Source organism: Triplophysa rosa, linkage group LG17 (genome assembly GCF_024868665.1).
Source record: "Triplophysa rosa linkage group LG17, Trosa_1v2, whole genome shotgun sequence".
NCBI classification, from domain to species: Eukaryota; Metazoa; Chordata; class Actinopteri; order Cypriniformes; family Nemacheilidae; genus Triplophysa; species Triplophysa rosa.
In genome coordinates this window covers 7124846-7150220 of record NC_079906.1, presented here as the reverse complement: position 1 = coordinate 7150220, position 25375 = coordinate 7124846, and the positions used below count along the sequence as shown (strand labels likewise).

Below are 25375 nucleotides of genomic sequence, written 5' to 3'. Positions count from 1 at the left end.
CAAAACAAAAAGGTTATTTAATCAACACTGGCATATTTTACAGTCAGATAAAAGACTATTGTAAGGATCGTCCTCTTAAATGAGGACCTGATTTAATTCCCTCTCCCCTTGTAAAAATACAAAATGCATTAATCTGTATCCCACAACCGTTGTGGTGCTTATATCTATATTACAGGTAAAAGGAAGATGTTGCAAAGTGAACGGTGTTATTTATCTCATAACATACATAACATGTCCTTCCTTGTGGAAAATCATTTGTAGGAAAAACAAGTAGGGAATTAAAAATGACCATGTCATACAATACGATGTAAAAACTTGACCTATCCATTATTGGTCTTTCGAGATAGGCTTTTGACACCTCATTTACCATTTAGAAAGCCATGGCCTTTTATCCAACAAAGTAAAAAACAGAAAATGTATATGTATTTAAAAGGGCCTAACATTTGAAATCACTACCTCTGTCACAACAGACCTTTATCCACTAATACAAATGAATTATCATGCTTAGTGTACTGAAAAGCATTACACACGTTTCTCAAAATTATGACAGCTGTATCAGTTTCTACAATTAAAAGTCTCAATTAATATAACTGCTTCAGCAACTGTTAAAAATAAAGCTGATACAATACAAAGTCAATTTTAACAAAACCAAATAAAGGTGGATTTTTAGGAACATACAGAGAAGGAACAAAAAAGAGGTTCAATAAAGTCTACACAATTATCAATGTAATCAAATACATATACACCACACAATTTTGGTAAAATACACTGGTAGAAAAGCACACATCGTAAAACAAAGCTTACAAACATCTTATCAAAACTACACTTTATGTAACAAAGATAGCCATGATGAGTATGTATTTTAAATATTTCAGTATAAAAATAGTACATATATCTAAACTATTTTTATGTTTAATTAAATGTTTAATCTTTTATAGTTTTATATACATAGAAAAATGAAAATATGTTATTTGTTGTTTTCAATCTCACACTTTATACACTGATGCAGATATACAGTATGTCTTCTGTGTAACAACACTGACTTATGACTGTTTCACAGTCAAAAACTTTAACCTTCCGAGTCATTTCCATGGTGACTAGTGACATCTGTGATCCATTGACAATGCCTTAATGTTGTTCCCGTTAACTCGGAGTAACTATCGGGAGGTTGATTAAACTTACCCTTCATGTGTGTTCTGGAACTGACATACCCCGAATAAGCAAGATTTGGGTTCATCAACACAGAGTTCAGGGTTTAGCTGACAGAAAGTTAACCCTGCTTTCTGAAATATCCCCTTGGTTGGATACTGGCTTTGCTGATTTTGCCAAGTGAAAGATGTTTCAATCAACCAATCAGATATGAGGGATACGTTTACATTTCATGTAAAGTTTTAGCTTACAGGTTATGGGCTTGTACACCCATGTTATTTACATCATTTCCCTCTGATTTTAAGGATCATTTAGGGTTTGGGGTGGGTATAGGCTTTTCTACACAAATGTTGTTTCAGGGTCCACAATGTATGTTGCACCAAGTACATCTGTCACTTGGCGAAATCAATTTGAGCTTGGATACTGGTGTTCACCGTGTTGCTGCTTTTGACACAGTTAGTTAAATAGTTAAATAACAATGACACCAAAACGGCTCAGGTGCTTGTCGGGTAAAAACACTTGTTTTCTTAAACTAAAAATCACATTATTTACGTTTGTCTCTTTAGACAAACGTAATAAATCTCTTTAGTGTTCTGTCCTCCCACACTTGCACACACATCTCTTTTTCTCATCTATAAGCAACTTTTTTAATTTTTGAGACCGATGACATTCATCAATACACAACAAAGAATATAATCACAAAAAAAATCTTTATTTGCTGTGTGTTTGCGTGTGTGTGCGCGTGCAAATTTTAAAAAATAGAAAATAAAGACATTTCGAAAAATAATTGCAAGGACAGGAATAGTTTTACATCTACAGAAATGAACAATTCTAAAATTAGTTATAATACAAATCCAAAAAGTTCTAAACAGTTTAAATTTAGATTTGAAGTATTTTTTCCAGAGAATATACACGATACATTGTGAATGTGGCATTGGCAAAAGATCAACATTTTGACATAAAAACATAGATGAAAGCAATGCTGTGTATCTTAAGCAATTGAGTATTATTGAGTAATGTTAGTGGTGTAACAGGATTTAATCGGGTTTACTCAACTATACATATTTACCCATAACATTGAGAATGACCAATTACTAACAGAACGATGCATTGTGTTTAAAATCCACCAGGGGCATGTGAAAAAGACTTTATTATCTAATCTACACTATTATTACAATTTATTTTCAAAATTATCCTTCATATCTGTCAGTTGCAGTTGTTTCCTTTAATCAGAAAGAAAGTTCCAGCAGCAACTCCCAGCAGCCCCAGACTCAAACCCACTCCACAGAACACAGCTGGACCAACACTGGGCAGAGCAATATTTACTTCTGGAAAACAGGATGTATAGGATATATTATTGTAGAATATATGAATGTAAGACCATATTTTTATGTGGAATGAATAAATGTTCTTTTACATTTTTGTAGCTTTATTAATTTAATTTTTTTAATTTTTTTAATTAGGGTGTTACTTCTTTATAAGATGATCTATCAATAAAATGATCATGATATTACCCATCATGATAAACTGTCAAGAATGTGTAAATGATGCTAATCTTTATGTACATTTAGTGTATACAAATGTCACACTCACCCCATGTTTTGGTCAGAGGATAATCGAGAGCTTTGTGGTTCACAGTGCAGCTGTAAATGTCTCCCTCTTGAGGTGTGAACCTCAGAGTTGAGAAGATGTTGAAGGTGTCATCCTTATTTTTGCGGTACTGGCTAAGATCCACACCATCTGTTACTTTGACATTGTTCTTAGACCATGACACTTTGACAGGAGGAGGGAAGACTTGAGTCACATGACAGATGAGAGCATTTTCAACGCCCCGCTGTACGTCATACTTAGCATAGATGGTCGTCTCAGGTTTGCCTATGAACAGAGGCAAATTATGCTAATGTAAGTAAATGTAAACCTTTCAAATAAATGCTAATCTAATACACTAGCAACATTTTCTTTCAACATTTTGGTTGTTTTGAATCTTATTACAGTATATCTGATTTTTAACAATGCAATATTTAAATAATGTATGACTAAAGCAGAAGTGTTACCCATTTCCTCAGGAGGATTTTTGTAAGCTTTAATGTGATTGGCCAAATTTTGTTTACAAGCTTCCATGGCTGATAAACCCTGCTCATAAAATCCAGGAAAGCTGACGGGATCTGCAAAGTCAGGCGATGTCACAACTCCTTTTTGTTTTTGGAAGTCTGAATGGTATAGTTCCTCTCCATCAAATCCATACATATCCTCTTTCTCTGTATCTGAACATCCATCGAATTGATAATCATGATGTACAACTAAAATTAAAAGATTGAAGGTGGTTATAAGCCCAGTCCTTTAGATATAGACACAACAACTTGCATAACCAATATAGAATGTGAAGAATTTTTTTTAATATATCAGTTACACTTATTACACTTACCAAACACTAAGTTGTATTTTCCCTAAGCAAGGCACTTTCCTTAAACTACATTTCCTCTACACTTAAGATTGTATAAACAATGTGCAAAAAATACAAAATATTTTACTAATAATTATTAGACATTAACACTAAAGGTCTATCAGTTTCACATTTATTTAAATAATTGTTTACAAGTACTTTTTGTGGAATTGGATTATAGATGAAACACAATTTTAAGCCTGTACAAAGCAAGGTCATCTTTCTGACTGAATATAGGAAATATTTATGAAAACATTTACTTACCATTAACCTCAGTTGAAACATGAACAGCAACCATGAGAATGAACACATGCAGCTCCATCTTTCTCAGAGTTATGCGAACAAACACACAAAAAAACTATACTTTGCTAGTGTGAACATTCATTACTCCTCCCAACATGCCATGTAGCAGCCACATAATCAGTTCAACCAATCAGAATTTTCCCTTACAGTGACTCTGGTGTATCTAAGCAAATGTTTGTTTTTCTTGCTACACACCCATCAGCATTTATCAAAAATTACTTTTGTCTTTTTCAGAATCTATAAGACAATAGTTTTTTCTTGAGAAACTAAAATCCTAAAATTGCACACCACCTTGTTCAAATTACAGACTGACCGTATATTTACTCAAGTTACCCTAATTCTAAATGCTGCTATCAAAACCTTTTAGTGGAATATTTGTAGTTCAATGTGTATTTTAAACATTATTTGAATTTGATTTGTAAATAGTATAAAAAGATTTGTCTACAAGCTGAGTTTTTTGGGTAAACACAACATGACAGACTTTTGTCAGGCTCATGGATCCATTAGCAAAGCAAAACACAAACACATTGAACTATACAGTACAAGCAGAAACTTAGGATAAGTTGTACAAAAAGTGAAAAGTTTTTCTGAAAGATTGTTTTGAGTTGATAAATTAATTATTGCAATTCTGTTTTGGCTAGCTTTCCAGCTAGCTTTAAACTTCAGATAATCCAGAAAGGTGTGACACATCTAGTGTTCAATCAACCTAAAATGGGTCGCATCACATTCTTCTTGAGCATACTCTGCCTGCTGGTATCAACACAATGGTACAATTAGTCACTATCCACTCTCTCTGCTCTTTGAGCTTCTCCACCTGATCTATACCCGATGAGACCATTACAACCTTAAAGAAACTGCTGAAGACCCCCCTTACATCAGCATTTAAACACTACCACAATCAAAATCACTATTAAAAATGTATTTTATATCCACAATTAATATTTTTTATCTCTTTCTATTGTCTAATTTTATTCTCTATCTCTACTTTTATCATAACATTTAGACTTAAGCTGGAAGAAACTGGATGCCATTCACATTTTAAATTCATCCAGACAATAAAATAGGACACTTTAACATAAGCCCCCTGATACCCTCCACTGATTCAAATTGTATCAAAGGCTATACTATGATTAAGAAGCACTAAAACAGCACAGTTCCCAGAAATGAAAGAAAACATCAAATATAGTCACTTTAAGAAGGGCAGTTTTGGTACTATGCAGATACCTAAAACCAGACTGAAATTTGTCTGTCACTTCAAAATGTCAAAAGTTGATAAGGATCACCATTTACAACACAAACTTTTAGCTTTAAGCCAGCACTGATTTAGCCTTTATCTGTTTAAATAGGGCTTCAGACTACCTTTGGTTTTATTAACTGCTTGAGTGGTACGATCCCATATATGGGATTCATATTTCTGTGCCCCAGAGAGTACGAGCCCATATGTGAGCCCAAACGTGAGCCGCACTGCTTTCTCTCTTCAAATGACCCACGGTGCGCGCGCAGCACTCCCAAAAGTTGAACTATTTCCATCTCGATGTGGCGCCAACGCGCCTAGAAAATTGTGCATAGCTGCACGTCGGGACCGCGTCGCTCCCTATTTGCGCGCACCTGCCACGTGTCTACATTTAAAATAAAGCGAGATGTGAATTGGGCCTTTGACTATAGCTAGAGCTGCGAGATTTCTCTGAATAGCTGCGCTTTTACAGCCGGCTAACGAGAACTCTGTAAACTGCGTGTCTGTATAAAAGGTGTTTTATTGTGTATGAACTGACTTTGAGGACTGCGCACTAGAAATTACTTGTGAGAACGCGTCTGCAGGGGTTGCCTGGAGTATCATTAGGCTTGTTCGACTTGATGCGGCTCCGCAAGATCTGACAGGCAGATGACATCAAAGTACCGCGAGAACGATTAGAAAAACCATAAAAAGTTTGCTTTCGAATCGCTCTCGTGGTACTTTGATGTCATCCGCCTGTCAGATCTTGCGGAGCCGCATCAAGTCGAACAAGCCTTTTGACTTAAAGTCCCCATGAACCGGAAGTTGAGATTTACAAGTTTTACTTATAGGAGAAAATTAGTGGGTGTGGCTTGCATTTTTCTGAAATGCGGAAGTGCATTTTCAGATTTTAACTGAAGATTATGAGGGTACATGAATTAAAAAAAAGAAAATGACCCACATTGATAAGCTATTTACTATAAACGCTGCAACATTTCATGAAAAAATAAGAATTGTCATTTTTAATTTCACTGGGACTTTAAATGATGACAGGTGGTAAAGGAAACGTTAGGTGGAAAGCCCTAATATGGAGATGGACTGGGTGTGTTTTATGCATGCACACAGCCGCTCTTTAAATACTCCAAATTCACTAACTTTAGGACGCGGTTAAGAACAAATTCATGAGGAGTTCAAACGTGCGTATAAATACGTAAAAAAAAACGCATTTATTAGTGAATGAGACCCAATGTGTTTACTTCATGTTCCAAACTTTAAAAGTGAAAGTACGCAGATTCAAATCGGCGTTTGCGACACTAAATAAAATCAATCGTTAAAATCCTCTAAAGCCTAATACCAAACTTTAAAAGTGAAAGTATGCAGATTTAGGTGTTTTATTTGCATCTACAGTACGATCCTGATATTACAAAAATGTTTTACAAAAACAGATTATACAGACTATAAAGCATAGACTGTTTGTTAGTCTATGTTTATAATATATTTTAAACAACCGTGTCAGCAGAAGAGTGCCACATTTAGGTGATGAGCTTGATACGCCGCCATGGAAACAACAATAGCCGTTAAAAAATCCCTCCAGAGGGACCTTTAGGATTTTTTAAACCTACACGTGAAAGGGTTAAACAGTCACCATAAATCCCAACTAGCTGGAGAAAAAACAATGGGTGATGCATGGATATGGTATTTATACATCTCTGCAAACTTTGTGGCCAACAGATCATTTAGGGACTAAGTCACGGCCTAATTCTCTAATTTAGAGTCACATGAAACAGCATAAAAAAAAGATCTAAGATTCCTTCACAGCAAAATCGCCAGTGTTAAAAAAGGTCAAGTTAACTCTCAGTGTATATATAATCCACACTTCGATAGTGTGGATTATATATACACTGTGAGTGTTAATTTGACCTTTTTTGACACTGGCGATTTTGCTGTGTGATTTTCTGTGGCCAGCTCTGGGACACCTCAGAACCAAATTCACTGTGTGAACCTCCCATGTAGCAAAGTCCAGTATACACCTGGATCCTCGACCTAGATCTGGACAAATCACTGCTGTTTGATAATGAGTAGAAATGATGAGTGTGGCCTGGATTTGGCCCAGAGATTACTGATTGAAGGGCTGTGACTCAGATGTGGCCTGTTTTGTGCAAATTAAAAGAGAAACTTTGCAGATTTGTTGACTCAGCTTGACTCTGTCAAGTCATCTGAACAGTCGCCTTGTTGCTTTGAGTTATGTTACAGAATAAAATCCCTGTTCACTGTAAAAAATGATTTGTTGTTCTTTGTTGTTTCAACTTAAAAAAATAAGTTACCTTGTTGCCTTAAAATTTTAAGTTAGTTCAACTTAAAACTATTAGTCAACGCAACGAGTTTGCAACAAATTCATTAAGTGAACTAATATTTTTAAGTTGAACTAACTTACAATTTTAAGGCAACCAGGTAACTTATTTTTTTAAGTTGAAACAACAAAAAACAACAAATCATTTTTTACAGTGTTGTTAAATGAACACTGCTCGATGTGAGTGCACACTACAAAGTGAAGAAAGTGACACAAAATCAGCGTTTAAGTGAATGCGATAATAAATTGATGAATAAAGTCAAGATAAAGCAATAATAATGAACATCTGGTGTTAACAAGCAGAATCACTAAGGAGAGATAACTTATCTTACTGTACAGTCACACAGCATGAACATGCAACAGCATCAATAGAGTAATATTTAGTTTAGAATCAGAATCTATTCAGATAAATAGTCATGCACAAACATTCTTGTAGTTGTTTAAACGTAAAACGAGCTAAAAACATGTTTGCATTTCAGTGCAAGGGGACAAAAGATGAGCACTACTGCATCTCTAAGTGTTTCTCCTCAGCAAATATAAATTCAATCATTACTTTTTACACTTTTTTAAGGCAGCGAGTGTAGAATGACCCCCTATAGCTGTCAGTTCACCGGAAATGCCTGAGCTGGCATATCGAAAACCATAACCATGCATATAGTCAATTAAACACAAAAACCATTACCATCTTCATACAAACTATTTTGGACTTATTTCATAAAAGATTGTGGTTAGAAGATTTATATTTTATTGACAATATTTTGTTTTAGGTCATGTAGAAACTATATTAAAATATTGTCAGTTAATTGGACAACAACCCTTTTGAATAATGTTATATTAGTATAGGCTAAATAGGCCAACGTAATTCACTGACAAACATCCATTTACTACACACTGTAAAACCTAACAATGAAATTATAAAGTAAATTTCACTTTCTTTTATAAAATTTTTATTTTCAATTAATAAAAAATATTATGTGAACTAAATAACTGAATATTTAGCAGACCTTAATCTGAATAGCCTAGATAAGTTGTTTTAAATTTAATGATTTAAATTGAGACGATTTATTTAATCAAGCAGTGTTTCGTGCAAAAAATATTTTACTAGAGGACTAGCTTGTTGTTATTTATGTTTAACTGAGTTCAGTTTGAAGTCACCATTATAATGTTCATCGTTTCCTTTACTTGATCACTTGACTCTTGAACTTTTATGTTCGTTTTTCCCTGGCTCTTATGGCAATGTGTTTGTTAAACATCTTATTTTGGCATTTGTCTGAACTGAAACCTGACCATCATAAATGAGGTAAATTTGCTTATTATCTGTTATTTCACAGGTACACCTGAAGTTTTCTTTTAACTAAATGCTTTCACTGTAACAGATACAGAAGATGTGTTTTGAAGAAATATGAAAAGACATCAACAGACATCAACAACCAACGTACGAAACAGTGGTGACAAACAAAATAATTCAATTTATGCCGCAGTGCTGGAATGAGATTGTTAGGGTGTATCCAGCATGCATTGACTCTTACGAAGGTAAGATTCACCAAAGTAAAAGCATCTCATATTACAATACCATGCAATCTTTTTTGTCTGGTCAGGTTTGAAAAATCCCCTGAAATCTTGCACAAAATGGGCCAATCATATATGCAGCAGCTATTGTGTCATGTGTTGCTCAAAAAGAAGAATAGGAAAACCCTTACAACATAGCCTTCAAAATACTGCACACTGTAACTTCTGTACACTGTATACACTTGTTTACTTCTGTACAATTTACTATGTTCAAAACTGTTTGTTTATTTCACTCTTTAAAATGTGTTCTTTTAAAAATACATTTGGACATTTACTTAAATTTAAATGTAAAGTAAATAGTATCCCTTCTAAAAACATCTCTTCTATAAATAAACAAGGCTGAGTTGTAAACTGGGCCACTGCAAGTGTCCGAGCACCAGGTCCCTGTACCAGGGGCTGACACCTGAAAATGATGCACATCAAATGAAAAATGTATAGACAAACATCGATTGAAAGTGCACCAGTAATAAAATACGACACTTAACAAAGATCACATTGCTGTGTTGTTGACTGGACCCACTGCTGTGAGAAAAATATAAGGTGTCGCATTTACATGAATGCATTTGGCTTTTACAGTGGCTTAAGCTATTTATATCACTACATGCATTGTATGAACACCGGTGTGGTGTTGACACTGCATTGATCTACCAAATGGTGCTACAAGAACAGAAGACTGACAGACCTATTTAAATTGACCTATTATATATGCTACATTTTCTGCAATAAAATTGCAATTTCAACAAGAAAAAAAATCACAATAATAACTACAGTTAGTTCAGAATGCAGCTGCCAGAGATCTAACCAGGTCCAGAAAATACGATCACATAACCCCAATGTTATCATCCCTTCACTGGCTACCCATTAAGTATCTTATTGACTTTGAAGTTCTTTTAATTAAGAGGAAAGCGACCATCTGACCATCCCAACTCAGACAATTCCATCCCCAACCAAGAGCAAAGACGGACTACTTGTCACATTAATGCTAAATTTGCAATACTTGGTATTTAATGCTAAACTTACATCACACGACAGCAGTTTGAAGTTATGTCTGCACTCAGTGACTTTGATTGGAGGTAGCTGGGTGGGTGTTGTGGGGAGTGGGGGGGCTTGTTGGTTGTGGTTCGGGGCGTTTCATTTGTTGGGACTGTGTGGGTCTGGTCTGGTTGGTCTTGTTTTGTGGTCGATGTCGGACAACAGAGGAATAAAGTTAATTATGCCATTACTACTTTTCCCTGGTTGATCCTCTGTTGTCTGGTGTCGATCGCGGAATGGGACCGGGTTGGACCTGCACGGTTTCGGCGGGTGGGGCTTCCTGGGTCGCGGCTCGTGGGCTCTCCCTGTTCTTCGTGGACGTTGCTCGGTGGCTTTGGTCAGGGTCAATGAGTGCAGCTATGACACGTCAGAGGAGATCTGGCCCTCCCGGCTGAGCCTGGTTTCTCCCGAGTTTTTTTTTTTCTCCATTATTCATCATTGGAGTTTGGGTTCCTCGCCACAGCAGTGCAGTGTTGGCTTGCTCACCGGGAGACTGCATTTATTTATTCATTTATTAGATATTATTTATTAGAATGATCTTTCTTGGTCTATAAACACCATGTTTTACCTTTCTGTGTTTTTCAGTTTTTCTTAGTTTCTCCTATAAAGCTGCTTTGGAACAATGCACATTGAGAAAAGCGCTATATAAATAAAATTGAATTGAATTGAACTGGTGCCCTACACGCCTAGGGACTCGCAGGACCATGATCTTTAATTACAATACGCCATTAAAAATAAAACAACACACCTGTTCCACTTTCTCTTGATGAGTTTTACCTGCTCATACTTGATAGACCTGTTCTACAATGCAAATCACAGAAGGCCTAAATAAATATCTAGTGAGGTAAAGATTCACCTTGCCTCACCTTTTGGACAAACTATTGTTCAAACCTGTTCAGATATAACGTGACATAAATGAACCCATGTCTAGAATTTGTGGGTTTAAAGAGTTATAGAGAAACAGTGAAAGTAGTTCACACAGTGAAAGCACGTGCATTGAGATGTGACTGAGCCCACTGACATCCTCAGTTCCCTTTCAAAAACAGGATCTGTTACTAGGCCTTAAAATAGGAACTTAGGAACCTGATTGCAATACATTTATGTATTTGGCATACACTTATCCAGATTTTTCCAGTGTGCATATTTCTTGAGGATTGAACCCATGGCATCTGCAATGCCCTACCACTTGAGCTACAGGAACATCAATATTCATGTTATTATTTCAGCCAAGCAAATTAGTCAACATTGTAAGGCTTTGTTGGTGCACGTTTTACTTTATTTACCAGAATGTATGCAACAATTTACACTGCCATCAATCTGTTTGTGAATATTTAAATGAATGAAGTATGTCTCAATGTCACAATGTTTTCTTTTTTGTTTTGTTGTTTTGTCAGAACCTGTCTGAGAAATCCCCTAAATCTTCTCGTAAAAAACAACCAATGATACAATGTTCCGTTTCTGCTAGGATTGTAATATCATTTGTTACTAAGCAGGAAAGTTTTCTGAACCGCAGCCGATATAAAAATAAATGCACACTGCTGCCCCCTGCTGTCTGTAAAAACTTCCCTCACCAACAGTTTCTCCAGCAGTGTTTCAAACACAACTCCAAAGCGCCACCCAGTGTTACTTTTCAAATGATTTTCAGAACATGTTTAGAGTACTTTTTAAAATTTAATTATTTCCTATGACAGTTCTCAAAATCTCAAAATCGAAACCTATAAAAATCTTCTTAATCCTCTCCTGCTTTACTCTTTTATCAATGAGAGTTGGCAAATGCATCTGTTGTATAATGCAAACATATCTACATAATACTTGTTTTTATTAAGTATTATTAAAAGTATTCTAAATAGTTTAATGTGTATAACAACATATTTATTTTAAAATAATAGCGTGTTATTAAGAATAATGATTCAATTGTGAGGTTTGTTGTTGTGCAAACGCAGACAGTAGTCAGTAAAGTCTTGTGTGTATTATAGGTGTATTATAGGCAGTAGATGGCAGTAGATGGCAGTAGATGTGACTCAACAGAGGTGGAAGTGTAGGATAGAGCTGCTGCATCTGACACAAGAGCTTCTGACAAGCATGTTAAGGGTGATGCAAGGAAAGAAATGTGAAAATGTAAATGTAGTAGTATTTATAGTTCATAAATAACATAATTTCAGATCAGACTATGCATTTTATGAGGCAGATTTTGACATTGGGTACCATCAATAAACTTTAAGCTTTGTGAACTTAAAAAGCTTAATGAAATGTAGAAAGATAACCTATATTTTAAGTACTGAAGAGATGGCCATTTAATCTTTGTTTTCACTCCGCACAAATCTGATTTGTTTTCTTTTTTCTTTTCTATTTTATTAATCTGATCATAAGTACTAAATGTGTACTGTCATTTTGCGATTAAATCAGATCTGTTTGATAACACAATGTAAACAATGTGCATTCTTGTATTGATTGAGGAAAACATCATAAAACAAAGATCCTAAAGTAGGGGAAAGCCAAGTTTATATAATATTCTTATGATTATAAGTATAAAAAGCTGTTCTCTTTTAATAAAACATTCCTTCTTCTCTACCTTCCCTACTATTCTGGCTATTATTTTTTATTTCAGAAACAAAAAGATCAAAAGTCAAATGGAATGGAAAAATGCATTTGAAACTCAATATCTCAAAACTGCTCAGAGTGCAGACATGTATAATTCCAAGGTGGCGATTTCTTGCAATTTTAAAAAGTCCAGAGGTGGTGATATTTTATATAGACACACTCTACCACCTACGGATTTAGTCAGAAGTGCATTATAATTTCCTACATACCATTTTTTAAATATATTTAGCCTTCCAGTAGCAATTCTATGGTTTGTCTCGAAGATAAATATGTTTCATCTACAAGGCTACTAAAATATTAACGAGGTGCTGTACCTTTAAGAGCGGAAACAGTTCCTGTTCTCATCCGCCCTCCTCTCTGTTTAATGACGCTTTTATCAGCTTTCATCTGATGCTCTGAAACACGAATGCATACATAAATACATTACAGGTAAACCCTTCTTTTTTTTACTATGTTTTTATGTATTTGTGGTGATGTATTATTTGTGATTAAGAGCCAATGTCTCACCTGTCTTTGCGGCGACGCTTAACCACCTTGTGCTTTATGTAACGTTAGTGGGATGACAAACAACCAGCTGTCACAGTGTAGCGTCAAATAAACTGTATCAACGATGGCTAAAGACCACTGTTTTTATATTTGAGCTTATTTCATCTCTTTAAATGACCATAGCCTTACATGCATTTTGACTGAAATTATCAGTGTTGCCTTTCACAGAGAAACGACACATTTTTTGATAGGTTTCAGAATTCAGATATTGATGTGACTTAGAGGTGGTGATTTTTAGATAAAGACATGAATTGTATGACGTCATTCAGCGTGAGCTCAGGAGAGGCAGCGGATGTGATGTGTGCATCCTAGCTCGAGCCGTCCGGGAATCACCATCTGCCATCCGTGCGTGGCCTTTGTGAGGGTTTAAAAGTAGTGCATAATGTTCATAACTGCAAACTAAACGCTGTTAACCTCACCAAAAAGAACCCATCAACTTGTATGCTACATATGAAAGAGATAAAATAGTCTATATTATAGCCTTAAATTCTGTTTAGACCATGCCGTTTGTATAATAATAATAACATCATTATATTTTTTTTCTAAAGATTTTTAGAAAAAGATTTTGTCAGGATACTCCAAAAGAATAGTTTTTTTAAAAAAAATTGTGGAATCTCTGTGGTTTATTTGTCTAAATAAGTGTTCAGCAGTGTCATAGTATTATATTATGAGGCAATATTTGCCCCCTGAATTAGATTTTTCTTTTCTTATTTGTCTTTTTAAAGCAACCTCTATGTCTCTATGTATGGCACACTCATTAAAAGGCTTCCAATTTGTTTAGAGTCACTAAATTGTAGTGATCGCACTGTCTGTTATAATATACAATGCATTATAATACAATAAATGCTCTGCAAGAATAGGCAACTATAGTCCTAGTAGACTAAACTGTAGATTACGAATTATTTAGAATTTTAAAGTTTTACTTAATTAATATTGCATATAGGAATTTATAGTGTTATACTTGACCTGTGCTTCTCTATCCTTTATCTTAAATGTGTGCGCTCGCTGTGTGTACTTGTCTGTGTGTGTGTGTGTGTGTGCGTGTGTACTTGTGTGTGTACGTGTGTGTGTGTGTGTGTGCGCGCGCGTCCGTGTGTGTGTGTGTGTGTCTATGTCTATGTGTGTTAGTACGTGTGCATATTGTGTGTGTGGAGTGTTTTGTATGTGGGTATGTCTGTCTTCTGTGTTTTCACCTTTTTCTTATTTTAACAGGTACAACTAAAATTGTTTTGCTTATAGTCAATATGTCTCATGTACAGCTGCTTTGTAACAATGAAAATTGTAAAAAGTGCTATATAAATAAAGTTGAGTTGAGTTGAGTTGAGTCTGCCTACCACCAAGTAAATGATGTAATAATCCGTGTTTAAGCATTTATAATTGTTTTCTTTTGAGTGTTTTCTTATTTTTTTGTGTGTTTTTTTGCCATTGTTTTTTAGTGATAGCTCATCTTTTTTTCTAAAACATTTTATTAGCTACTTTGAACAATACTTGCTTCTCAATAGTTAGTTATCTGATAGCTGTAGCCTGTAGGTCACTGTCTGTAAACCTTTACCCAATTAAATGTTATGAGGTATAATAAATATAAAATAACATAAAAGAAGGAATTGACCATGGTGGCTCACTGCAAACCCTGATAAGACAGGAAATACATTTTAGATTAAATTTGGAGAAACTTATTACCTCACATGATTACTTATTACTTTTAAGGTGTTAACTATTGTTTTAGGTTCACTAAAAGCGGCGGTTTCCCGGACAGGGCTCGGTTTGGAGCTCTCTATTACTTATGTCTTTTTTGTTTGTTTTTCCTGTCTTGAGCCACTAGACTGTAAATCTTATGATATTTGTATTGTCATTGTGTTGAATGTCTGTACTAGAAGCATCCAACACCAAAGAAAATTCCTTGTGTGTGCAAGCACACTTTGCAATAAAGCTCTTCTGATTCTGATTCTGAAAACACTAGTGACTTTCAACAAATGTTGATGTTCAAGCTAAATGAACTGTTTCACAGTTTTATAAAACATGTTACTGATACCGATTGTGTATATTGTTTACTTGCCAGTTTACCCCAAGTTGATGTTTTCTGTTTTTGTTGAGTGTGTTACAGATTCTTAACTGCTTCTTTGCATTTCAGGTTTGTAGGGCCTGTTTGGCTCTGAAAATGATGGGTGAGGTCTGATCTTTCCGCATTTGACTTAAACCAACCTTCTGTTCTCCATCAAGATGGCATCATGTGTTTCCGGCTGCTCCCCGATGGTAAGATTCTATCAGAAACTGAACAGACTGAAGACGTTGGAGGACGATGTAATGGCAACATCACTGAAACGTTGTCTCTCCACGGTGGACCTGGCACTGCTCGGTGTAGGTGGAATGGTGGGTTCGGGCCTGTATGTTCTCACAGGAACCGTTGCGAAAGACACGGCAGGACCCGCCGTAGTGGTGTCTTTCATCATAGCAGGCATAGCATCTCTCATGGCGGCACTGTGCTATGCTGAATTTGGCGCTCGTGTACCAAAGACAGGCTCCGCCTACATGTTTACCTACGTCTCGGTTGGGGAAATCTGGGCCTTCCTCATTGGCTGGAATGTCATTTTGGAGTACATGATCGGTGGAGCTGCAGTAGCCCGTGCGTGGAGCGGCTATCTGGACTCTATTTTCAATCACCGTATCCAGAACTTCACAGAGAGTCATGTGATGCGCTGGAACGTTCCCTTCCTCGCTCATTACCCAGACCTCCTAGCAGCTGCCATTCTTATTCTGGCTTCCTTTTTAATTTCGTTTGGTGTTCGTGTGTCATCTTGGCTCAATCACATCTTCTCAGCCGTCAGTATGGTGGTCATTGCCTTTATCCTGGTGTTTGGATTCATACTGGCGGATCCGGCCAACTGGAGCGCTCGGGAGGGAGGTTTTGCCCCGTTCGGATTCTCGGGTATAATGGCTGGGACTGCAACATGCTTCTATGCCTTCGTCGGTTTTGATGTAATAGCAGCATCCAGCGAGGAAGCCAGCAATCCTCAGAGGGCCATTCCTGCAGCCACAGCCATCTCATTGGGCCTGGCAGCCACAGCGTACATTCTGGTGTCTACAGTTCTCACACTGATGGTTCCATGGCATACGCTAGATCCAAACTCAGCGCTGTCAGACGCATTCTTCAGACGAGGTTACAGTTGGGCCGGGTTCATCGTGGCTGTGGGCTCCATCTGTGGTAAGCATAGTTTCTGTTTGTACTGTATGTGTGTTAAAATGACATCTTGTTACATTCTTATATGGTGGTCAACATCACAAAGCCCAAAAAAACACAGTGCAGTAATTTAAAAATATGACGGCACATTGATGTCTTTGAATCTCGTTGGTTCTTGCATGTTTCATGACTAGTTGTCATGCTTGTTTTGTCATACGTCAAGAAGCAATGAGATTTTAAGTTGTTTTTTGAAATTTTAAAATGGTTTAAGTTAAAGAAACAAGCAATTCCGGCATTATTGTTGTGACATCTTCAGTCAACATTTGAAATATCAACTCGCAGAGAATGTATTTATTACCAATATATTGAACCATCTGTTTATATTGGACTAAACTCCTGATGATAGAGTCCAGATATCAGAAAAATATCAGTCTATGGCTATGCACAAGTTTTCTATTTTAAAAGAGGTAAAAAATTATGGATTTGACAACACGGGTGCAAATTTTTGAGAGAACATACTTTGTAGGATTTCGGTGAATTAAAATGTGCAAAGCAAAAGCAATAATGGAGAAGGGATGGCTCTTTACTGAACATAGAATAGTTATTTTATTTTAATGTTCATGTGCTCATTTATGTGGAATATGGACTGTTATGGATGCGACAATTTGCTTACCTGACTATGGAAAACCATTCTTTAAAAAGACACAAAAAAGCTCTAAAAACCTAAAGTGAGTCTTCACATGGTTATTTAAACCACCAAAAATTGATATCTGACCTATCAGTATGGTGAAAACCTTTGGTAAAACCTTGATTTTTTTCATCTTAAAGGGGTCATATGGCGCTAATACATATTTTTCTGTGTCTTTGGTGTGTTATAAGTTGCCCATGCATGTAATAGACACGTAAAATTGCACAAATGAAAGTGTCGGAACAAAAGATGCATTCTATCTAAAAGCGAATGCTCACCCAGCCCTGCCTGAAACGCCTCGTGTAACCACACCCCCACAAATCTACGTCAGTTCGTGGTATTTGACTAAGACCGCCCAAATGTATACGCAAGTAAGGTGGCGTACCTGTCAGTACAATTGCTTTGGAACCTGATGTTCCAAATATGGTAAGAGGCGTTACATTTCTGTCACAAGCTTGCAGTATTGGACCAATCACTACGCACTGGTGAACTGGCCAATCATAGCACACCTCGCTTTTCAGAGCGATGACCTTAGTAAAAAATATGCGCGTTTCAGAGAGGCGGGGCAAAGAGGAGATACAAACATGCACGGTATGTGGAAAATACAGCGTTTTTGAACCTTAAATCGTGTATACACATTGTGTTACATCTAAAACAAATGATCATATTCATTTAGCCGCGTCATATGACCCCTTTAAGGTTGACATTTGCATGGAATTGCCCAAACACGTGTACACAATATGCATGAATCCACAAACAGAAAAATAAATTTGCATAATCCATTGAAAAATCAAGTAGTTGTTGGAAGTGACACATTGAGCAAATCAAACTTCTGTTACTTTTGTTAGCCTTGCTAGTGTGATGGAAATGACCAAATAGTGATAAATTACTGTGTCTGGACAATACTTATAAGTTCGTCACTAATACCAGTGTCAAGTGTTCATTCTCCTGCCAAAATTATTGTGTTGTTTTGACACAACATGACGGATCTTCATAGTGGTCTCTATATTACATGTGTTTTCATACATACGTAGAAGTATTGCTTCTAATAGAGAAACATTTTGGCATGTTTTCTATCTTGGCTTTAGATCTATTAACTATTTGTTGTTGTTTGTCGTCTCTCTCATCCAGCCATGAACACTGTGTTGCTCAGCAACCTCTTCTCCCTCCCGCGAATCGTGTATGCCATGTCCGAGGACGGCCTCTTCTTCTCTGTCTTCTCCCGTGTCAACCCTGTAACTAAAGTTCCTGTCATCGCCATTCTTGTTTTTGGCAGTCTAATGGCATTTCTTGCTCTCATCTTTGATCTGGAGGCTCTGGTCCAGTTCCTCTCGATCGGCACTTTGCTGGCTTACACATTTGTAGCGGCTAGCATCATAGTGCTCCGTTTCCAACCGGATAAAAGCAGCGGTAGCTCGGGAGGAGGTGGCGTCAAAACAGACGCTTCGTCCCCACCATCACTGAACCAATCAGGACAGCAGGTGGACCCATCTCCTGTAGCGGGTGAGAGTCACACCTTTGCACAGGACAGCGGAGAGCTGAAGGAGTACGAGTCCTTTTCTGATAAACTTCAGCTGGTGGAGAGGCAGAAGGCTGTGAAGGAAAGACGGGCACCTGGCACGTTGAAGGCTCGATGGGAGCCGTATCTGGGACGCTTGCTGGGGGACTGTGAGCCGGGGGAGGTGGTGACGTTCTGTGTGATGGCTCTGATGGTGAGCGGAGTCTCTCTTAGTGCCGTGTTGGTGTTTGGGAATAATCAGCTGCACCTGCCGGTGTGGAGCATCACCCTGTTACTGGTCATCTTCAGTCTGGTCTTCATGCTTAGTTTGTTTCTCATCTGGGTCCATGAACAGCAGGCCAATCACAAGACTTTTCAGGTGAGTTAACACTGACATCAGTTATTGCACTTCTAAACAAATGCGTTTTTAACCTGGATTTGAAAATTGCTATTGTTGGAGAACATCTGATGTCTATGCCATCCATATAGTAAAAATGTTAACAAATAAAAAGTCTGTGAATATGACTTGATTGTATGAAATATCAGTTTTATCAATGCGGGTATGATTTGCTTTAATAAAGAGCATCATAAAATCTTGTCAGAGAGATAATAAAACGTTTAGTATTGTTTATTGTCAATGCATTTTATATTTTGTCTTTACAAGATCTTGTTGTCGAGTTGAACCATGGCTGCAAAAACAGAACGTGAAAATTAAAAACCTTGTGTAGTATTGGAAATCGAAAAATCAATTCCGATTTTGGAATCACATCCTTAAAGTCTTTGCACATACAGTCCGAAATTTTCGTATGCTTTTTTTGTATTTGGCGCTGGTTTGTACGGTGTCTCTGAATGGTCAAAACGCCTCTCAAAATTCTTGCTAAGGATGTGAAAAATGCAGAAAATCGAACCCAGTCCGATTTTTTTATGACGGACGAAAATATCGGAGGCGGTGAGTAAATGTGATTGACACAACGTGAGGTCGTATTTATTTCTTAACGTGCGTAAATTTCGGACGCAAATTTCAGACTCAATGTGCAATGGCCTTTAGGGTTAAAAATCGGATACTTGATATAAAATTTAAATTTCAGCACCGCATTTCAGACAGAAATGTGCATGTGTTTACTTGTGATCTATTGATATCTCATTAAAAGCCCTTACAAAAATTAACTATGTTGTTAAACATAGTTTAGCTTTGTTTTTTGCGGTAAAGCACAGTAACCACAAATGTACCATCGTCTCACTATAGTAAACACACTCCAGTTATGCTATTTGTAGAATTTTATAGTTTAACCATGATTTCTGTAGTCAAACTATGGTAATACCAATGGTAGTATACGGTATCTGACAAAACTCATTGGAATTAAAAACGTATAAAATACCTATCTCTAGTAATGTGTCTAACATGATAACAGTTGGATTTATTGAAACAATTTGATGTGAATGTGAATTGTTACACTGGGATCCACGGTGACCACATTTCTCATTCAGGTTCCTCTGGTGCCGTTCATTCCTGGCTTCAGCATCCTCCTGAATGTGTTTCTCATGTTGAAGTTAAGTCCTCTCACCTGGATCCGTTTCATCATTTGGGTCGCAGCAGGTACCAGTCCCTCGCTTTTTATTTCACTGCCACTTCAATATTGTAAATGACAAAATATATCATATAAAGACTAGATATATGAATTTAGTAAATGCTACAAAAATAACAGTGTCTGTTGAACTTTGTAAAAGCAGACATGGTTGCTGTATACACTTACTCATAATTTACTAATCTCTATAAACCACGATGTTCCAGTTTCTAAATTCCAGTCCTCGCACAGATGTCTCCCTAAATAAAACACCTGATTTAACTCACCAGCTTGTCAGTGTGTTGTACTGGCAAGCATAACAAAAACATGATCTGGTCACATAATCAAATGTGTTGTCTTGCTGTGTTTCAGGTCTTCTGGTGTATTTTGGGTATGGCATCTGGCACAGTAAAGAGGGTTTACGAGAGCAGCAGGGACAGGACGTATCCGCTCGATATGTGGTTCTCCCTAGCGGAAGTCTGGTGGAGACGGTCCAGAACGTGCAGCCTGAAGGACACGCTCATAACACACTTACACCAGACAACCCACCTGACAACAGATGATTTGACCATGAGGTGTGTTTACTGGACACCTGCATGCCTGTTTGCTGCTTTGTTTCTCTTTCCTTTACTGCTGTTATCAAGTTGTTCTATTCATGTCAAGATAAACCAAACTGTTCAACACCGTCTGAAAACACCAAGACATTCTTTTGGGTCAAATCAACTTTCGTTTTTGGCATTTTAATCACAATTGATTAATCATAACTGGTCATTGTTTCATTCTTTGTTCCATTTATCTCTCTTATGTAATATACAGTGCACCTTCACTGCGTTTAGCCATTACACTGACTTGTATGTCAATTATATATGAGAGTAAGTGGCTCAAACAGATTCAGATCTCCATTGTGTTTTATGGTGTTTGCACAGAGCTAGGTGGACCTCACCTGCTGCTCTGTGAAAGCTGAAACCTTTAAGACAGGCTGCTGTTTATCTTTTAAACACTGAAGAAACATTTCATTCCACAAGAATATGACCAACAGGATGTTTGAAATCCGTGCTACACTACCAGACAAAAGTTTGACAAACACATCACTGATGCTTTGTATGATTTTTTCCATCTATAGGCTTTTGCTTAAAGGTCTAAAGTGAGTTTTCTAGACAAATAAATTATGCCTACATTTGCATTTCTCTAAAAAACTGAGAAAAAAGATGAGTTGGACCAAATAGTTGAGGAAAGCAGCCAACAAGTATCCAGTCATCTGAACCCATGCAATATTGGTTGAATATGGTATGACGGTATATTTTCCTATTACGTGCACCGCGATATGTAAATAAGTGGGTGTGGCTGTGATTAAAATAGTAATGTTATTGATGTATTAATTTATGTAGTTATGTTAAAAGTTTTGACTGGTAGTGTATAGACGGTTTTAGCGGCAACACATAAGCGAAATGTGGGCCAAACTTACGGTAGACCTCCGCAAAAATCTATAACTGTTGAGTCATTTTAATTTAATTTGATGCAATTAAATATTAATTTAAGTTAATCTAAATATAAATTAAATACTAAATAAACTGTTATGTTACTAGCCAGCCAGACCGATAACCAAACACAGACTGGAAGTGAACTTCGGGCCAGACACGTGTGTCCGATGAAACCGTCTATAATATAATGCGGTTTACAATGGAAGACACTACGGCATGGTCTATACTGTGTTTGGAAAATACTGAAGATATCTCTTTTTTAAGATATGGGAAATAATGACAATCACGGGTTGAACATTAAAATTGTGGTCTGTTTAAAGGTCTGCCAGTGTCTAAGCAAATGCTGTTATGGGATCATGTGGATCTACTCAAATCTATCCCCCTTCCCCCTATATATCACACACACACACACACACACACACACGCTCTTATTGTGTCTGTCTCGACAGAAGGCAAGCAGCGTCCATTGATCACATGATTATACTGAAACATTACCGCTTTCACATTTACTCCACACACACACACACACACGCACGCACACGCACACACGCACACGCACGCACGCACGCACGCACGCACGCACACACACACAGTTGTAATTTGGTAGCATCTGGCTCTTATACACTCCACCTAATTCATATTTATGTTTATACAGTAGATCTGTGTATTTATTTATTTTACAGTATTTTCTAAAACCAGCTTTTACATTTTTTGTAAAACAGTTCACTATTCCTGTGATGTTACAGCAATTTATTTTATTGTGCAAATTTTTTCTGTTTTTCATGTGTTTGTAAGATGGGCGTTATATGAGCTGCTTGTGAGTAAATTTATTTGCTTTCATGCTCTGACACACCTGTCTGGCCTTACCTGTACAAACACACACACATTCACAAGCCCTTACTTAAGCATTCTTCTCTAATCCTTTCATCCACATCTCATGTGACATGTTCACACACACTAAACTGCCCTTATTCTCACACAGTGTGACATAACAGTACAGGGACACTTCAGCATAATACTGGCTCTCAACAAGGTACTGTATCATTTGTGGCGGCAAGTCATTTGTTTGTTACAACTGAATACAAAAATGCTATGTGGCACAAAACAGCTTATTATATTTAATAGAGTTAAGTGGAGCAAGATTTTGCATCTTTGAGATTTCATAATGGGTTGTGCTAGCTAAGTGACTACCAAAATATCCTGTCACGTGTCATCTTTTATCCCAACTGCTTGTTACTTTATTTCAGAACACCTGGTTATAACACAGCGTTGCCTTCATGTGTGCATTAGAAACGGATGCTAAGATTAATGACCTGCCAGTTTGTATGCAGTAAGAATATTCCCACATACAGTATATTAGCTGTAAAATATGCACTATCGGTTGTTTTGTGTATGAGAACATGCTACAGTAGATCACTGCTAGCTATTTTAAAAGCTCGGTCTGAGAAGCACAGACATTTATATCATCACAAGCACAAAGCAAGCAGAAAAGAGCTTGCGTATGGTGCACAGTACATCACACATGATTTTAAAGTATGGCAGACAAATGCGAGATTGGGATATATTTTCAAGCCCCTGTAATCTCCCCGCCTCAACCCTAACAGATTGACCCAGATTATCATCCAGAGAGAGTGAATGCAGATCAGCGCTCAGACCACGCCATTCATGTCGAGTCATTCTGCTTCCTGTTGCTTCTGTACACACGTACTGACCCTCCCTTGATATTAAGAATGTAACCGCACACTACAGTTTTCTCAAAACTGCATTATATATTGCTTTATTCCTCTATTTCCATGTATTAGTGGTGCTATATCCGATTGCCACATTGTTTTTATCTGCTCAGATCCATTTAGACCAAGATTATGTTTGTGGTTTGTGTTTTGGGATGTACTAAATGTTTATATTTTTTGCTTGTTTGAAACAGTTAAGTGAAAAACATTTGGTTGTTTTATGCTGTCTTATTTATTTGGTTTCACTCTACCCAATGTTATACAGAGTCTTAAAGGGACAGTTCACCCAAAAATGTTAAATTCGGTCATTATTTTCTCACGCGCTAGTTGTTCCAAACCGGTATAAATTTCTCTGTTCTGTAGAACACAAGTAGTGTTAGTTTCCTAGTACCATAGTAGTTTCCTAGAACATTAATGTTACAAACATTCTTCCAAATATATTTTAGTGTTCAGCAAGCCAACTAAATTTATACAAGTTTTAAGCAACTTGAGGTTGAGAAATAATGACAATGTTTGGGTGAATTGGACGGTCACACTGGTTCCATTCACTTCCATTAATAGATATTTGAACACAAGAGACCAAAAACGCAAGCTGCTAAGAAACTGCGTTTTGCTACATGCAAAATTTTACGTTTGACCTGCAAATTTAAATGATGACAACACTGAGAATCTGTCACAGACATGTGCTGCTAAAACATATGGGCAAGGACCTTTTGCTAGATCTAATGCACCTAAACACTTTTATTTCATGTGCAATGATTTTTGAGCTCAACACATGTTGATTCGCCCCCAGCTAGATTAATAGTTTGTCTTTATTTGACTGAGATAGTAAAAGGCACAAAACCTCACATTGTTTTAGTTGAATTCAGTTGTCTTCGGTGGCTCAGACAGGAAAGACGCTGCATCAGATGTACAATGTCCATAAGAGAAACTCCCTTTACTGAGCGAGTGCTGTGACCCGGGTGTGTTTATACCCTTTAACTCAATCTGTTTCCTACTTTATTTAACAGCTGTCTGGAATTTGTATCGAAGTCTGTCTGCCAGTTCAGTCTGCTGCATAATCCACTTCATGTCGTTCTGACAGCCAGGCTTAGTTGCACAAGGCCGATATGAAGACATGGCGTAGATTTGCAGTTGAAGGCACAAGATACAGATTACAAGATTACGGTGTAAATATTGTCTTTGTATTTGTAAATGTAGCACACGTAACCAATGGCCTTAATGATACACATACTGAAGCATTCCCAAAGTTTGCAATTTAGCTTCTGTAGTCTTTAGTCTTATTTGTACTTTTGTGTTATTTAAAAGTATTGTACAAAAGAGGAATGTGATCCGTTTTTCTACACATTTTGCATTTATTTTTTGGATTGTTTCCCCGTTGGCCTGTCTTCTTGCATTCTTTAAAAAAGTACCAATTCTCTTTGTTGTGTTACTGAGCATATACCTCTGTTTTGGTCTTTGTAATGTTCTGTTATCAAGAGATTATTTAAAGATGTATAGATGTATTATTATCTAGTGACAAATAAATGTTTTGAAGCATCATTTTGTTTGATCTGTTATTTAAAAATATATCCTGTTAGAAAGTCACAAGGAAGATTGACATTTCTCTAAATTGAATTTTATGAACAGGGTTTTTATGGATATCGTACAGTATATACACTGACATCAAGTATGACAGGTGGGTCTTTAAATCTGTCTGATGGGAAGGGATTATTAGATTAAGCAGAATTTGTGACAAATCATGTGGGAATTTTCTCTATTACCATTAAGGCCTAGATGACCACAGGATAAGGGGAAAGTTTGCACAAAATTAAATGAAAAGTCAAAATAAACTATTTTATTAGTTTGTGTCAGGGTTGAGACGGGGAGGATTCAATTACGTGGTCAAGCAGGACTTTTATATTACAAGGGGTTACACACAGGGATGGAACAGTCACAAATCACACACAAGAGGTTAGTATATTCCAACAAGGGTACAGAAATCCAACACGACGAGACGGTAGTAATCCAATGGAGGTCTAGGTCTAGG

General features: G+C 36.9%; 2 protein-coding genes across 2 annotated transcripts; one reads left to right on the top strand and one right to left on the bottom strand.

Moving 5' to 3' along the window:
* Positions 1 to 1842: 1842 nt before the first annotated feature.
* LOC130568186 (H-2 class II histocompatibility antigen, A-Q alpha chain-like) lies at positions 1843 to 3990 on the bottom strand. The gene is made up of 4 exons (XM_057356891.1): positions 3857 to 3990; positions 3204 to 3449; positions 2743 to 3024; positions 1843 to 2477 (listed from the first exon to the last, which is right to left on the bottom strand). The coding sequence occupies exons 1-4, from the start codon at positions 3912 to 3914 to the stop codon at positions 2356 to 2358; spliced, it is 708 nt and encodes a 235-aa protein (XP_057212874.1). The 5' UTR covers positions 3915 to 3990; the 3' UTR covers positions 1843 to 2355.
* Positions 3991 to 12955: 8965 nt separating this feature from the next.
* slc7a4 (solute carrier family 7 member 4) lies at positions 12956 to 24882 on the top strand. The gene is made up of 5 exons (XM_057356889.1): positions 12956 to 13089; positions 15338 to 16408; positions 18204 to 18949; positions 20059 to 20167; positions 20508 to 24882. The coding sequence occupies exons 2-5, from the start codon at positions 15427 to 15429 to the stop codon at positions 20696 to 20698; spliced, it is 2028 nt and encodes a 675-aa protein (XP_057212872.1). The 5' UTR covers positions 12956 to 13089; positions 15338 to 15426; the 3' UTR covers positions 20699 to 24882.
* The last annotated feature ends 493 nt before the right edge of the window (positions 24883 to 25375 follow it).